General features: G+C 38.5%; 1 protein-coding gene across 11 annotated transcripts; it reads left to right on the forward strand.

Annotated features, from left to right (window-relative positions):
* Positions 1–208: 208 nt before the first annotated feature.
* MCRIP1 (MAPK regulated corepressor interacting protein 1) lies at positions 209–16,860 on the forward strand. 11 transcript variants are annotated; one of them, XM_051995363.1, is made up of 6 exons: positions 209–352; positions 7,724–7,777; positions 14,139–14,239; positions 14,385–14,503; positions 15,467–15,568; positions 15,865–16,860. In XM_051995363.1, exons 3-6 carry the CDS (start codon positions 14,232–14,234, stop codon positions 15,927–15,929), a joined length of 294 nt encoding a protein of 97 aa, XP_051851323.1. In that variant the 5' UTR covers positions 209–352; positions 7,724–7,777; positions 14,139–14,231; the 3' UTR covers positions 15,930–16,860. The 11 variants fall into 11 exon arrangements, with proteins under 11 accessions (XP_051851323.1, XP_051851329.1, XP_051851327.1 ...); XM_051995369.1 differs by having other exon boundaries at positions 14,142–14,239; XM_051995367.1 differs by having other exon boundaries at positions 7,727–7,777.
* Positions 16,861–17,419: the final 559 nt, after the last annotated feature.

Consider the following 17,419-nt stretch of genomic DNA (forward strand, 5'->3'; position numbering starts at 1 on the left):
CTCTTGCCTCTTTGCCCCGCCCTTCCTGTCTTTGGAGACCCGGGGGTTGGGAGGGTAGCTATCAGCTTTAGTTCCTCGTAGAATCCACTTTGCTTCCGCTCTCTAACCCCGGGGTTATCTGGGAAGGGCGGGGCGGAGGCGGGGCTTGTCACGACCACGCCCCTCAGGAAAACCTCTGAGCCGAGGTTACCGTGGGGCTACTTACTGCTAGAGAGGCCCGCTTGGGCCGAACAATCACATGGGGGCTCTCCCTCCATCCTGCGCCTGCGCGGCCCCTCTGTCTCGTCACTTCCGGCCCGGGCCTCCCAGCTGGAAGCGGCTGCGGCGGTGGCGGTGTCTGAAACTGGGCGAGGTGAGGCGCCAGGGGGCGGCTAGGGGCCCGGGGCTGGGGGGCGGGACTGGGCTCGCGCCGGAAACCTGTGGGGATCGCCCCGCCCCTGACGCGGCCTGGGCCACGCCTCCTCCCTTTCTTCTCCACCCCCCCTTCATGTCACGATACGACCCCCCCATCCCCGCACTGTCGCGATGCGACCGACACGTCACGTCGTGAGGTGGGCTCCGCCCCCTCCCGCTGAAGGAATCCAACCCCCTGACTTATACGAGTATACCTGTCGTGTTGTATGACTTCTAATTGGGGGAGAGAGACCCTCCCCCCATCCTGGGACTAGATAGTCATGTCGCGACAGCAGGGCATAGGCGGTATAGTGAAGTGGTATTCCAGAAATTTAGGTTGAAAGTCAGGAGTGGGACTGCCTCACTACAAGTTGGTGAATGGAAAGGAACAGATCTACCTGGTGAATCCTTTCCATTTGGTTTTCCCTTCCCCCAAATATTACGACCCCCCAGCTCTCCACAGGAAGTATCACCAGTTCCCTTCTTCCCTTAGTGATATAGAGAGGAAGCCGGCGAGTCGCAGGTTCTTCTCCTTTTAGGTGAGACGCTAATTTTCACATTTAATCCCTGTGGCTGGCCTTTTCAGAATAGTGCATAAAAATTTGGGGATATGGGGAGGGTCGGCCTGACTTTTGGGGCAAAAATGTTCATAAAACTTTGCCAGCAATAGCAAGTAATCCCAGAAGCCTGGGAATGGACTTTTCCTTTGAGGCCGAAGAGCCCCTTCTTGTACTTGTCTAATGCAATTATTATTATTCACTGAGAGCCTAGAAAGAACTGATAAATAAGAATTTTGTACCAGTCTAATCTGAGAACCTTAGAAATTATCTAGACCAAATTCTTTTTATAAATGAGGAAAATAAGGCTCAAGTAACTTTGATGAGAGTCCACATAGGTAGGGGATTGACTTGGACCCAAAAGTCAGTTATAGTCCAATCTTTTTTGTTTGTTTTTTATTACACTATGCACAAAACCCTGCTTTACCAGCTCTTATATTTATTTAGTTTCTGTTGCTATAGTCCTCAGGTAATTTGACAAGTATGCCCTTTAAACTTCCTCATACCAAAGGAAGATTTATCAGTGTCAAGTTGGTGACAGAGCTGGAATTGGAATTCCTAATATTTAGAGGTTCAGCTACTCTGTTATAGGACCATCATCCCTCCTTTCCTTTGATGGCAGGAAGCAGCACCAAGAGGTGGTGAAATTTGCAAGTTTTAATTGTGGATTTTCAAGTGACTTCCAATCCAGTCACAACTTTCTTAATAAATTTGAGAAGCCCTGTTGTTCCCTGAGTCTGAAGATCACCTTCTAGATTTAATCTGACTAGCTTAAATTGGAATTTTCAGAGGCCTGGAGACAGAATGATTTTATTTATTCCAAACCTTAAATCATATAAATATGTAAATGATAAATATATATAGTATATTTAATCATATAAATGTCTGTGATAACTACACATGTAGCTATATGTAGTTATTATATGTATGATTTAAGATTTGTAATGCTCTTTATACATATTACTTCATTTGATGATAATAGCTAGCATTTTATCATTTGCAAAAGGATGTTTATTCATTTGATTGTTACAAGTTACTATCAGAGATAGTCGATGTTATTCCCATTTTACAGATGAGGAAACTAAGGCAGGTAAGCAATTAAATGACTTGTCTACGGATACATAGTTGGTAAGTGTTTGGGGCAGAATTTGAATTCAGGACTATTTAGACACTACTAAATTCCCTAATCTTTCCCCTGCACCAATTATACCCACCTGTTTGATCCTCACAACTTTTTGAAGTACTAAAGATATTATCCATTTTACATTGAAGAACCTGAGGCCTAAAGAAACTAAATAACTTGCTAGGTTGCATATACTAGAAAGGTATCGGAGGTGCAGGATTTAAATCTGTTTCTCCAATCTCTAGGGCCTGATTTCTTTCCACTATACCACTGTTCCCTTCTACTTATTGAATATGACAATAAAAGCAAGAATAATGTTGGTGGGAATCAGGAAACACTGCTTCTGCTTCTAAGAGTACCTCTTGTGTTTCCTTATTTTATTCATAGGAAGTGTTTTTTGAGTGTGATTAAAGTTACTTGGGTTTATGTCCTTTTGTGACCTTAGTCACTGTGGGATCTTGAAAATATTACTTCATTTTGTACTTGTTTCCCCAGCAAAGTTGGAATAGACTCCATTCACTTTTTTCTTTCTTAGATTTTGAGGGCATGAGAATATATGTAAAGACTGTTAAAGGAATCAATTCAACAAACATTGCCAAGTTTCTACTAGGTGTAGGGAGACTTTTTAAAAAATGAAATCAAATATAGCTCCTAAGCCTTACATTATAGTTTAATAAGGGAGATGTGTTGTGTATACAAATAATTATAATGCAAATTAATATGGGTTAATGTAGTATGGGAGAGATCCTAATTTAGTTCTAAGAAAAGTTTGAGGAAGAAAAGAGTGTTCTATCTAGGGGGTCAGGGAAAACTTCTTGGAGGAAGTGGAAACTGAGAAAGGAATAGTAGGAAAGAGAGTTCATCTGGAGAAAGATGTTGTGTGAACCAAAACAGGCAAGAGCAGAAAGAGAATAGAGAATTCTGAGTACTTCATTTTACTGGGAGCTTAAGAGTTTGTGAAGAAGAATAGTATTGAAAAGGCAGAAGTGGCAGATTGCTTTCATTGTGGAGAGCTTTGAATACTGAGCAGATTTTATTCTGAAAGCAAAAAGCAGCAATAACTGAACATCATAGAGCAGGGAGTGATGAGATCAGAATAGGAGTCATGAATATTTGGGAGAGGGGATGACAAGAAGACCAGTTGGGAATCTCATACAGGTTCCTAAATTTCAAATTGGAAAAGACCTAAGGGCCATCTAATTCAATCCCCTCATTTTATACATGAAGAAAATGAATTGTGAATTGTCCAAGGTCACTAAGGGAATGAGTATCAAAGATGGGATTATAGCAGTATAGATAAAGAGTAAGAAGGGCTTAAACTTTTTTGGGACCAGTGGAAATTAAAGTAGATTTGAGAAATATTTGAATATTCAAATATTTCAAAGTAGAACTGATAAGACTATTTTGATGATAAAGTGAAGGAAAGAGAAAAGGCAATGAGGATTCTTCAATTCAGGATTTGGGGGACTGTAGGATAAGCTTTTTTTTTTTTTTTTTTTTTTCATAACTTTTTATTGACAGAACCCATGCCAGGGTAATTTTTTACAACATTATCCCTTGCACGCACTTCTGTTCTGATTTTTCCCCTCCCTTCCTCCACCCCCTCCCCCAGAGGGTAAGCAGTCCTTTACATGTTAAATAGGTTACAGTATATCCTAGATACAATATATGTGTGCAGAACCAAACAGTTTTCTTGTTGCACAGGGAGAATTGGATTCAGAAGGTATAAATAACCCGGGAAGAAAAATAAAAATGCAAGCAGGTTATATTCATTTCCCAGTGTTCTTTCTTTGGGTGTAGCTGCTTCTGTCCATCCTTGATCAATTGAAACTGAATTAGCTCTCTTTATCAAAGAGATCCACTTCCATCAGAATATATCCTCAAACAGTATCGTTGTTGAGGTATATAATGATCTCCTGGTTCTGCTCATTTCACTTAGCATCAGTTCATGTAAGTCTCGCCAGTCCTCTCTGTATTCATCATTTCTTACAGAACAATAATTAGAATAAGCTTCTTGAAGGCTGGAATTGTTTTTGTCTTTGTGTCCTTGTGTGGCAAGTACTTTAAAGTGTTCATTAAACTGAACCAAGAGGATGGTGGTACCATTAAAAGAAAGCAGTTAGGAAGGAAGTAAAAGTTAGAAGGAAAGAGTGAGTTTTTAACATCTTGAGTTTGAAATCTGATTAGATATTTGTTATAGATCTGTGGAGATCTAGTAGACAGCTGGAACTTCAGGACTGAAACTGGGAAAGTATTAGATAAATTCATTTTACATCTGGATTGGTATAATATCTCTGGCCCAGGTCAGATTACCTAGTCTCTCTCTATAAGCACGTTTTTACCCACATGGTATAAGTGGGTTTCAGTGCCTGAAGACCCTAAGAGTGCTACAAAAAAGGTACAGTGAAGGATCAAGTTGTGTGGAAGGATAGCAAAAGCTTCTTCTAGCAACTTTTTCTTGTTTGTTAAGATATGACTGCATACAAACTACTGTAATTCTCTGAGCTTTCATTTAATTTTTTTCTTTTTTATTATGAAATTAATTATTAAATTTGAATAAAAAATAAAGAATAAGTTATTAAACTTTAATAAAAATAAAGAATAAGAAAGAATAAGAATTATATAAGAAACAACTTGTGCATGGTTTATTTTTTCAAATATTTATTTCTGAGATTGAATAAAGTAACAATTATTGTTTTGTTTCTCCTGCATTTTTTTTTTTAATCTTGATTTTCTTTTAAAAATATTTTAAAATGTTAGGTGCTAAGTACTGGGAAATCAAACAAAAAATGAAAAACACTGCCCTCATGGAGTTTATAGTCTATAGAAGGACATGATTGAAAGCTTTGTTTTAGGAATATTACTCTGATGTATGTAGGATGAATTGAGGGGATGGCTTAGACATACCAGACAGAGAGACTTGGGAAACTACAGCAAAATCTAAGCAGAGCATCATAGGATTGGACCTCATTTGGTTATACTCCCATCTTTTACAGATTAGGATCTGTCTTGAGGTGATGGGAGAATGAGCCAGGAGCCTGAGGGTAAAGAGAGTATTGAAGGAAATCCCTCCAGAGGGCAAGGGAGAGGGGAAAAAAAAGAACTCTCCATAGTTTTGAATCTGGATAAGTAGGATAAAGTCCTATAGTAGAGCTGTTTTAGAAGGAGGTACATTTTAGAAATGTCATTTAAAATTTTTCTAATTTTGCTTAAATTTTTTTTTAATAAGCAAAAATCTATTTTCCATCCCACCATCCCAATTGGAAAAAAAAAAAAAAAGGAAAACAAAATCCTTGTAAGAATGCATAATCAAGCAAAATAAATTTCTGAATCACCCATGTTCAAAAAATTCAATCTCATTCTGCCTCCTGCGTCCATCTCCTGTTTGTCAGGACATGGATTCATCTGGAGCCATAATTCATTTATCATTCCATTGATCAGATTTTTAAGGCAAAAGTGTTTGTTTTTGTACTATTGTTGTTATTGTATAAATTATTTTTCTTTTTCTGCTTACTTCATTCTATATCAGTTCATACAAATCTCCCAGATTTCACCAAAATTGTCCTTTGGCAAATATTATTATGTTATACCCATTCGTCATAATTTATTCAGCCATTCCCTAACGGATGGACAGTCCTTAGTTTCTAGGTATTTATTATCACACAAAAAATTGCTGCAGTTAGTTTTTCCCTTTAGGATATAGGTATTAACTCTGAGCAAAAGGGTGACCACAGTTTATCAATTTGGCAGTATAATGCTCATTTGCTTTCCAGAATGTATTAATTCACAGCTCCACCCTCAAACGCTTCAGCATGACTGCTTTCTTTCAGTTCCTTTAATATTTGTCATTTTCCTTTTTAGATTTATGAATTTTGGAGAGATGGAACCTAATTCATTGCTTTAATGCAGATGGAAATATCCACTAGGCAGTTGACAGCATAGTACTGTTTAAAAATTTGGGCATTATCTCCATAAAATTGGTATTTGAAACTGTGGGAGTGTTATGACATTTGTGAAAAGGAAAACATAATTTATTCTAGCCTGTTTTAGTTTTCTCTCCTACGTATGATACTAACTAGTTAGATATTGTCTGTATCCTGAGAAAGTCCAGTGAGTGATTTTAAAGAAAGTAAAGAGAGTTTGTCTTGGGTAATTTCTATGGCACTAAGCTCTAGAACACCAAAGGCTGAGGTGGTTTGTTGTTCTGGATAGTAAAAGAATAAGAGAGATAATTTATTCCAGTCTTTCAATGAAACCTGGGGTTTTCATGTCTCTTAATGGAGAGGATTTATAAATTAAAGAGGGCTGAAGAAATCTTTTTTTTTTCCTTCCTAGTGGTTTTAGAGGTTGAGGCTTATAGAGTTATTACAGAATATCTGTTTCAATCAGTCAGAAAGCATTTATTTCTGTGCTGTACAGGCACAGTGCTAAGCACTGGGGGTAGAAGAACAAGGTGAATATTTTTCTTGGAGGCTTTTCATGTAGGATCTTTGACTTTGTTATCTTCTTCTGAGTATGTGTTTTGATCTTCCTTATCACCATAGTAACTTTCTATGGTCAGAATATTTTTTTCTGTTGCTTGCTCATTTTCTCAGCAACTGTGTTAAAGTAGGTCATTATTTCCAGGATAGAGACTATACTGTCCTAAACTTCAAGGGGTTTTGTGCAGGTGTTTTCAGAGATAATTCTAGAGACTTAAAAGTTTTCAGTTCTAACAAGGTGGTATGATAATTAAATATTACTCTTCTGGCCTGAGCTCTGGTTTGTGAGCAACCACATGCCCTCTTTTCTGCTTTGGAATCATGAGGAGGGTCTCTGCTCCACTGTGGTCACAAACTCTGGTGTATTAATGTTGCTTCTCTCCCTGGAACTGCCACCCAGATCTGCAAACTAGATTTGAGTAGCAACAGAGTTCTGCCTCAGTGCCAGCAAAGAGACCCTGGTAATCTTCTGACCATTTGTTCAACCCCTTCCTATCTGTGAACTGAGAGCTCTGGAAAGCAGCAGCAGCTGTTGCTACTACTAATTCAGTTGCTTTCAAGGCCTGCTTCTCCTGGTTTGCGAGTTCTGGACTGTGCTCAGCTCTTACCCAGATATAACAGATCTTTCCTGTTGTCTTTGGTTGGAAAATCATTTCACTCCTTTCTTTGGGGTGTTCTGCTGCTCCTAGAACTGTTTTATGGCATTATTTGAAGATATTTTTGCAAGGGTTTTGGGGAGAATTCAGGCAAGTAGCTTCCTTTTCTCCACCATCTTGGTTCTGCCCATCATCAAACTTTTAAAAGTTGAGAACCACTGATCCTGTGCTTCTTGCACATTCCTTGTTTACATGTGATTATACTTCATGTTTGGAGTCAGGGTCAGATTATAGGGAAACCTATTGGGGCAGGGAATAGTTTCTTATCTTTTAAGTTTCTAACTCTTTTTAAATAGAAACATTTCTTCAAACATTTCAGGTTGAACTCCTTAAAGGAATCATTGGTTAAGGGAAAAGTTTGAGTGCAGGATTTCTTAGTTAGAAATCCATGGAGAGATTTCAGGGAATCATGAATTTGAATAGGTAAAAAATTACATCTTTATTTTCACTAACCTCTCATTTCCTTTGTAATTCCATGTATTTTATTTTGTTTTTAAAAATATTAATTCCAAGAAGGTGCCCATAGACTTTACTAGACTGCCAAAAGAACTGCCACAACAAATAAGGGTAAGAACTTCTTCTTCTTTTTTTTTTTTTTTTTTTTTTTTTTGCCTTTCTTACAACTTTTTTTTTTTAATATTTTATTTTATTTTATAATAACTTTATATTGACAGAATCCATGCCAGGGTAATTTTTTTTACAACATTATCTCTTGCACTCGCTTCTGTTCCGATTTTTCCCCTCCCTTCCTCCACTCCCTCCCCTAGATGGCAAGCAGTCCTATATATGTTAGATATGTTGAAGTATATCCTAGATACAATATATGTTTGCAGAACCGAGCAGTTCTCTTGTTGCACAGGGAGAATTGGATTCAGAAGGTAAAAACAACTCGGAAAGAAAAACAAAAATGCAAATAGTTCACATTCGTTTCTCAGTGTTCTTTGGGTGTAGCTGCTTCTGTCCATCATTTATCAATTGAAACTGAGTCTTTATCAAAGAAATCTACTTCCATCAGAATACATCCTCATACAATATCGTTGTCGAAGTGTAAAGTGATCTCCTGGTTCTGCTCATTTCACTTAGCATCAGTTCATGTAAGTCTCTCCAACCCTCTCCGTATTCATCCTGCTGGTCATTTCTTACAGAACAATAATATTCCATAACATTCATATACCACAATTTACCCAGCCATTCTCCAATTGATGGCCATCCATTCAATTTCTAGCTTCTAGCCACTACAAACAGGGCTGCTATAAACATTTTGGCACATACAGGTCCCTTTCCCTTCTTTAGTATTTCTTTGGGGATATAAGCCCAATAGAAACACTACTGGATCAAAGGGTATGCACAATTTGGTAACTTTTTGGGCATAATCCCAGATTGCTCTCCAGAATGGTTGGATTCGTTCACAGTTCCATCAACAATGCATCAGTGTCCCAGTTTTCCTGCATCCCCTCCAACATTCATCATTTTTTCCTGTCATCTTAGCCAATCTGACAGGTGTGTAGTGGTATCTCAGAGTTGTCTTAATTTTCATTTCTCTGATCAATAATGATTTGGAACACTCTTTCATATGAGTGGTAATAGTTTCAATTTCATCATCTGAAAATTGTCTCTTCATATCCTTTGACCATTTATCAATTGGAGAATGGCTTGATTGGGTAAGAACTTCTGACCAATGGAACAGTAACATATATTGGTGGTTGCAGAGAGATTGGTTCTAATTTTCTTCTGTAGTACAGAATCAACAAATGGGAGATACCTATGGAGGTTTGTATGACAATAAGCAGAATCAGGGCAAGATACTAGAAGGGATGTCTAGAACTCTTGTTTTAGAAAGATATTCTGATAAGAGATTCACTGAAAGCTAGTTCAGTCAAGAGTTCTTTCCTTCATCAGGAGGAGACCAGAAAGGAATGTAAATGAATGACTTTTCAAGTACTCATTGAGGGATGGAAAGAGAATTTACATTACATTAAAAATAGAATACAACTTTGGTCTTTCAGTTAGTGGAATTTCAAAAAAAATATATATATATACATACATATATGTGTGTGTGTGTGTGTGTGTGTGTGTATATCTGTGTATGTGTGTATATATATTTCTGAATTTGATAACAGCAAAAAAAATCTGAAAAAGATTATATGTAAAAACATGAATCTCTGTTGCTTGCTTCTCCCCTCTCCTCAAGTATATAACAAACTTTACATGTTAATTCTAAATGCTACCCTGCTTGTTTGTTTTTCTTCTGAACTTTGAAAAGATTATGTTTTCAGTGGGAAGATAATACACATGAAATAGTGTATAAAGACATTGACAAACTAGTAATATTTCCATCAGAGACAGGCAGAATGGTGAGGACACTCAAAACTATATCATATTTTTCCCCCTGAGGAAATTGGGATTAAGTGACTTGCCCAGAGTCACACAGCTAGGAAGCCAGATTTGAATTCATGTCCTCCTGACTTCAGGGCTGGTGCTCTATATATACTGTGCCACCTAGCTGCCCCAAAACTATATCAAAACCTATCATGTCATAAAATGAGGTATTTTAGCCTGACGAAATGAAAATTTGGAATATGATTACCATTTTAAAACATTTGATAGCTTGTGTGACCCTGGGCAAGTTACTTAACCATTCTAGCTTGTGTGACCCTGGGCAAGTCACTTAACCCCAAACTGCCTCAGCAAAAAACAAAAACAACAAAAAAACAATAAAAACATTTCATGTCATGAAATGATATGAAAAACATAGGATGTCATGTGGAAGGAGAATTAGGTTTATTTTATATGGCTTCAGAAAGTAAAATTAAGAATAGTTCTTCCACAAGGTGGGAGTTATGGAAAGGCAGATTTCAGTTTTACATCTAGAGGAAAAGCTTCCTAACAATTAGAACTTTCAGAAAGTGAATGATTTGCTTCATGAAGTAGTGCATTCTTTATTGATGACAGTGCCCAATTAAAGACCTGTCAACTTTGTACTTGGACTAGATCCTTTCCAACTCTATGATTCCTCGAGTAAATATTTTAAATGATGTGATTTACTCTTATAAATGCTACAAGAAATTCAGCAAAGAGAGTTTCTTGATTCCTACTTCTTTCTAATGCCTCTGTTTAAATTTCTTTCCAATGCCTCTGTTTAAATTTCTTTCCAACCTTACCTAATCTCTTTGATGTAATTAGGTTTACGTTTGTACAGTAGTTTGATTTAATGTAAATGTGAAAGCTGGATATTCATGGTTTCTGGGTAGAAAAAGCTCACAATCACCTTTCAGATGCTGATGGTTTTATTTTTAAAAATTTTATGCATACTTTTTGTTTTACATAACCTTCATTTCCTAATGTGCCTTTCCCTCTTTCTCTCATAGAGAGCCATGCCTTAAAGTTCGAATAAAAAACAAAGAAAACCAGTTTAGAAAAAAATAATCAGCGTAGTCAAATTTCACACAATATGCAGTGTTCTATTTCCATAACTCTGCAAAGAAGGGAAAACAAGCTACATTCTCCTATCTTTTGCTTATGTTCAAGCCTGTTAGTTAAATCACTCAGTGTTCAATTTTGATTTTGTAATTGTTGTTATTCTTTCTGTTTACACTGTTATAGTGTGCATATTTTCTATTTACTTCATTCTGCATCAATCCATGTATGACTTCCTGTGCCTTGAACAAAAGTTCATTTTCATTGCTTTTTACTGTCTGTTGTAAAATTGGATTAATAAATATTCAATCACATTTATGTATCACAATTTGTCCAGCCATTTCCCTGGTTGATGGTCACTGACTTTGTTTCTAGTCAGTTCCCTGCTACCACAAAGAATATGCTTCTAAAAATGTTTTAGTGGATATTGGGAACTTTCTTCCTAACTTTGACTTTTTTTGGATTATAGGCCTATGTGCAAATATCCACACAAACCTAATTTTCCCCTCTATAGATGTCCAAAGATAGAATGAGAAGTGAAATTCTCTCTCTGCTCATTCCTTTCGTCTTTGCCAGTGAACTCCTCAAGAGCAAGTTAAAATAAGCTTTTTTGTTTTCTAAGTAGGGTATCAGAATGGAGACATTGATGGCATTAGTCTTTGTTTGCCTTGGATGCCATTTTCTGGGGTATCTCTTTCCTAGGTTGTCATCTTGAATGCTGGCTGTACTTGCTATTCAGTCAGTTCAGCCTTTCTTCTGACTCCCCTCTATCACTAGTATAGTGCTTTTCTCTGTCTGCCTAATTTGAGAACTTCCAACTAAAAATAGTCATTCTCCTGCGCTATGGAAATCCCCAGAGCAAAAGGTAGCTATAAATACTGGTCAGTGACAGGATCCCACTAGGTCAAGCCCTAACTAGGTTGTTGTAATCTTACTTGCCCCTTCCCTCTTCTGTTTTACCCTGACAGAAACCTAGTGAGGGCCTGCTTCTCTGAGAACAGACTCAGGTCAGCCTCCTTCTGAAAACCCAGAAACAGACTCTTGGAGATACTCTGAAGTTATAAACCAAGGTGCTTAAATGGAAGCTTGAAAGTAGGCTTGAATGACTTTGGAATCTGACTATACTCTCAGAAGATGTCTGCCTATCAGACCAAAGAGATGGCACTGGAGCAGTATTTCTAGGAGCTGAGCTCCCTTAATCCATAAAACACTAGAAGTATAGGTTCCCCCCATGAGCCATGGAGCCAGCAAAAGCAGTAAGAGGATGAGTCCAGAAACACCAATAGTACTGTAAGCTTTGGTATCAGGCTTGCTAAAGTTGAGTGAGCTGTAGTTGGTTAGTAAAGCTAAGAATAATGTTTTGGTTTGGTGGTGGTTTCTTTCTTTTTTTTTTTTTTAAAGTTATGTTGAAGGGGAAGAGCAGGAGGATCAAAGAAGGGATAAAATATTTTGAGTGAGATGAGACAATAATCCCATATGAAAAGGAGAAGGCAGAGAGACTTCTTACTTTGCTTCTGTTTGCATAGAGAATTATCTTTGGACTAGAGAAGAAGGATAAATATTAGTGGATGAGGAATTCGCATAGGTAGATTGTAAAGAACCCCCTAGCCAAAATGATAGCAAATATTTTGGGATATATTTATTTCTAGACTCCTTTAGTCTCTTTTTGAGATGACAGACATCAGTAAAACTTAATTCTTAGGAAATGGTATTAGTCTGTGTCAAGTTCTGTTTTTGTATTTATTTCCTGTTTTATAAGCTAATGACTTGTTTAAATAGCATATTTTATTTTCTTATTTTTTAATTCAAGTTGGTATTGGTTTTGATCTTTGTCCTAACAAATTGATAGTCTTATAATACATAAACAGTAAATTCAGAAATTACTCCCATATTATTAAGCAATAATTTCTTCATTAAAATATCATGAGTTAGTAGTTTTGTGATATTAATTGATCACCATTCTAAAACATTTTGACACTTCTGGAAGAATACTTTTATGATAACTTTGCATTGTGCAACAGGGAGAAATCTGTCCAAGAATCCTTTCAATCTCTTTCCCTATATCAGCAAGTTTATTCAGGTCATTGAATATTAAAGCAGGTTTTGATTTAATTTGGAGGATCTTGTAGTGTTTTTATAGAATTTCTCACTTTGTGTAACAGATATTGGTACATAGCTATTATCACTTTCATGCTTATCTCTTTTTATTTTTATTTTTAAATTTTTTATTTATTTTTTTTTGCTGAGTCAGTTGGGGTTAAGTGCCCAGCGTCACATAGCTAGGAAATGTTAAGTGTCTGAGATCAGATTTGAACTCAGGACTTCCTGTTTGAGATCAGATTTGAACTCAGGACTTCCTGAGTTCAGGGCTGGTGCTTATCCATTGGGCCATCTTGCTGCACCCTTATCTGTTTTTAAATGCTTATGATGATTACTGCATTATGAGATGATTATGGATTCCATTAAAAAAAAAAAAAACCAAAATACTTAACTAAGCATTAGTTAGACCTTGAAGAGAGAGGAAAATGTACTTTCTTTGTAGAGGTTGGGGGGAAACAGTCCCGGATAAGAAACACAACATGTTGAAGTGTTCTTATATTTTGTTATCCCTTCTTGTTATTCTGTCTGTAAGAGAAAGTGAGGCTGGTGATGTGCACAGCCCACCCTCACTTAAATTTAATTTATTTGCATGTCATGACATCACTTTCTTGATGTCATGATTCTCTTCAAGAATAAAGAATAAACAGCACCATGTTATAAGAAAGGGCTCTACAGCTATATTCAGAAAGAGGACTGTGGGAAATGAATGTGGGTCACAACATAAGTTTCTCACTTTTTGTTGTTGTTTGCTTGCATTTTGTTTTCTTATTCATTTACTTTATTTTTTTATCTGATTTTTCTTGTGCAGCAAGAGAATTGTATAAATATGTTTATACATATTGGATTTAACATATATTGGATTGCTTGCCATCTGGGGAGGTGGTGATGGGGATAAAATGTGAAACACAAGGCTATGCAAGGATCAGCGTTGTCAAATTATCCATGCATATGCTTTGAAAATAAAAAGCTTTAAAAATTATAAAAAAAAAATAAGAGAGGGCTTTCTGGGTGTGGAGGAGGAATTGACCATTTTTGAGATGCAGGTGATCTGACATAAAAATATGAGTAACATTTTTTCTTAAGTGCATCTAGCTCACTTAATGAGTTCAAGTCACACAGACCCAAATGAATGATATCTTTATAAGCTATTTAAGAAATTGGCAGAAAGGATTGCTGGGCCACTTGTCTGGGATTTTTGAAAGATGGTGGAGAAAAGCAGGCTTTTCTGCTCTCAATTTAGTTAGGACCCCATGCTTGCTCATATATTGTCCATACTAACAACATAGACATAACTAAATGCCAAAAAAGGAAGCAAGGTCTCTAGCATCCATCCAACTTACTTTATTATTGCTTTAGTCTAGTTCTAGAGAGAGGCAGTGGCTTGGATTGACACTTGGTTTTTCTTCTCTAGCAGTTGCCCTTCCAGAGATTCCCAACATCAGACTGAAACCAAGAAGGAGACCCAGGCATTTGAGTTGAGTGATTGGATCACACACCCCCAGCTATGACCAGGTGAGACTTGTATCATCTACTCCACAGAGACAGGGCCTGACTAGGGTCTTTTTTGATTACAAGTCTCCTTGCTACCATGAGGTGGGAGGTAGCTCTCAAACTCTGACATTTTTCCAGATACTCACACATAGGTATTTGTCCCCAGTTCCCCTGTATCTAGAGTTGTCTACAATGGCAAAAGGAATAGTAGTCCCCGGTCTCCAAGCAACAGCAGTGAGATCTTTACTCCAGCTCATGAAGAGAATGTTCGCTTCATTTATGAAGGTGAGTAATCTGATCCCTTTTCCAGAGTTCCTCACCCTTGTGTCATTGTCTCTTTGTGGCTTTTCTTTATAAACCATCCTCCTCACTGCTCAGAGCCTTCTAGTTCTAAAGAATAACCTCCTGCAAAGGAGATTCTCTTTCTGTCTCACTTCATTAGGGAGATCCCTTTAGCATTGAAGTCACTCAGATTCTGTGGCGGATCAAGTGGCCCTGAATTAGTTGCTGAGAGAGTACACTAAAGAATGAATCAAGTTCTGTCTTATTTTAAATACTAAAGCGTGAGGATAGAGCACTGGATCTGGTGTCAGGAAGTCCTAAGATCATATCCAGCCTCAGACACTTAGTGCCTGTGTGACTCTGGGCAAAGCATTTAACTTCTGTCTACCTCAGTGTCATATAGAAAGATGGTTAATAATGGCACCTACCTCCCAAGATGGTTGTGAGAAGCAAATGAAATCTTATTTGTAAGATGTATACATATAGATGTTACTAAATCATTGTGTGACCTTGGGCAGTGCACTTCACCAGTCTAAGAATTAGTGTTTTTATCTGTAAAATGAATGGGTGGACTAGGTGATCTTAGATTTCCCTACCATTATGTTGTGTGATCTCATGATATGGTCACTATTTTTAGATAGCTTACATCCAGCTAAGGAAACAGGAAACACAAGTACAACTTATAAAACATGGCAACAAGTACAAATTAATAATAATACATAGTGGTTGGAAGAGCACAGTGAAGGATTAATTTTAGTGCATTACTCAAGAAGGGCTTCCTAGAAGAGGTGGATTTTGAGAGAGATTGATTCATGGGCAGAAGATAGTAAAAGGATCTTTCTCTGACTTGTAATTTTAACTGTCATGGCAAAGTATATATCAAATCTAGACAACTAGATTCCAAAAGTTCATATTGCAGTCAATTTGAGCCTTGGTCCCTAACTTTTTATTTCCCTTTCTGGACAGCATGGCAGTGTGTGGAACGAGATCTCCGGAACCAGATGTCTGGCAGTGAACGTGGCCTGGTGGAGGAGTATGTGGAAAAGGTTCCTAACCCCAGCCTGAAGAGTGAGTGCCCCTGGAAGGACATGGGGAGGCTACTGAGTCCTAGCTTCCCTTCTGAACTCATGAGAGCATTGGCCACTTAGATGCAGGGCTAGGAAAGAAATACTTGAGGAAGTGCTTGCTTCCTCTTTCAGAAATCTGGTTGAAGGAGACAGACGAATCTTCCCACAGGGGCAGCTTGGAGACTGGTTCCATACAAAACTGGGATGGAGTGGATCCTAAGGTTTCCTTAGGGAAGGTGGGATTAGACAAGTGATCTTCTTCAGAAACTGACATTCAACTCCCTCTGCACCCAACAGCTTTCAAACCTTTTGACTTGAGTGACCTGAAACGCCGGAACACACAAGATGCCAAGAAGTCCTAAGGGCAGTGGCCTGGCCGCTCCCTTCCTCCCCATGGCCTCTGGAAGATTGAAAGTTGCAGAATTTATGTTGGTTTTTCTCCCTCTCCTCTGGGCCCATCTCCCTGGCAGGGCAAGTAAAGGGCCATGCTCATGTTGGGCTGAGTACCTGCAAGGATGGACTTGATTGACACTCAAGGCCCTCCCTCCCCTTCTCCTCCTTCCTTTTTCTTTAGGGAGGTTCCAAGTTGTTACTGTGACTTGGGGGACTTGGCCCCTGTCACCACCCATCCTCTCATACTCTAACCTGTGTGTCTCTGGAGTTGCCTGGCTCTGTCTGCCCTCCAGGCAGCCTGGGGCCCTCATTTTCCCTTTTTGGCTTTTAGATGCCAAGGCAGTTGAGCATGGCAACCCTCCCATCTCTTCCTGTACTTCTGAGATAAGGTGGAAGGAGCAAGGGACATCTGGGGGGGCCTGGGACCAGTGGGAGTTGAATCAAATTAGTTCTCTAAGATGGTGAGGTGGGAGCTCCATCCTCCTACAACCTGGTTCCACTGTAAACATCTGCTATTGCCTCTGTCTTGGGCAAGCTGGGAAATCTCCATTCTTCCTTTCCCAGGTGTTCAACTGAGCCTCTTTCCCTGCTTTCCAAACCCTTTTGGCCCCAGCTCCCTCATGCCTGGGTAGCCCTCTAGGACCCATTCCTCACAGGGTTATCAGGCAGCCATGCCAAGTGTCTCCTAAATCAGCAGCCTCTCTCCCTTAGGAGCCCCACACCCTGAGGCTCAGTGGCTGCTATTGTTCCCTGGTCTATCCTATTCCCAGCTGGTAGTTTTACTGAGAGGGTTACCAGTAGTTCCCTTTTTTCTTTCTGTTACAGTTTGAGAGCTGAGTTGTTTGCCATTACTCTGTAGCCTGAGGAGCTGTAAATAAAGATGGGGTTAGGCGTTTGGAATGTGCCTCTGGCTGAGTTTGTAGCCCCCTATAGCCAAGTTGGTCAGGCCTGATATTGTTTCAAGGGCCCACTCAATACTAGTACCTTGGGTATCAGGCCATTTTTCCTCCTAGGCCTTGGGATGGGCTTCCAGCATGAGACCTGAACAGGTGGTAGAAAGAATCTTTTACAATTTTATCTTATTTCTCAAGAATATATTGTCTTTCTTAGAACTTTGGATTTGATAAAAATGAAATTAGAGGTTATGAGCAAGATCATGAGAGTCCAGATATTATGAGATGTCATTAATATATGCTCAAAGAGTCTATGCTTTCCTAACAAAGGAGTTGTGAAAATTTCTCTGCTCCCATGATATTTATTGACTTGACTTTTCATTAGAAGGTACTGGATCTGAGAGCCTGCCTCTCCTGGTCAATAGTGACCCCTGCTCTGGCTCAAACAGTGGCAGAATTCCTTTTAATAGTACCAGCTTCTCTATTAGGCCCACTTTGGTTTCTATGATTTATCTCATTCCCTCTTGACCCTATTGTACCACACTTAGTTTAGTAGAATAGTCTCC

The sequence above is a fragment of the Antechinus flavipes genome, chromosome 4 (assembly GCF_016432865.1).
Source record: "Antechinus flavipes isolate AdamAnt ecotype Samford, QLD, Australia chromosome 4, AdamAnt_v2, whole genome shotgun sequence".
Taxonomy (NCBI): Eukaryota; Metazoa; Chordata; class Mammalia; order Dasyuromorphia; family Dasyuridae; genus Antechinus; species Antechinus flavipes.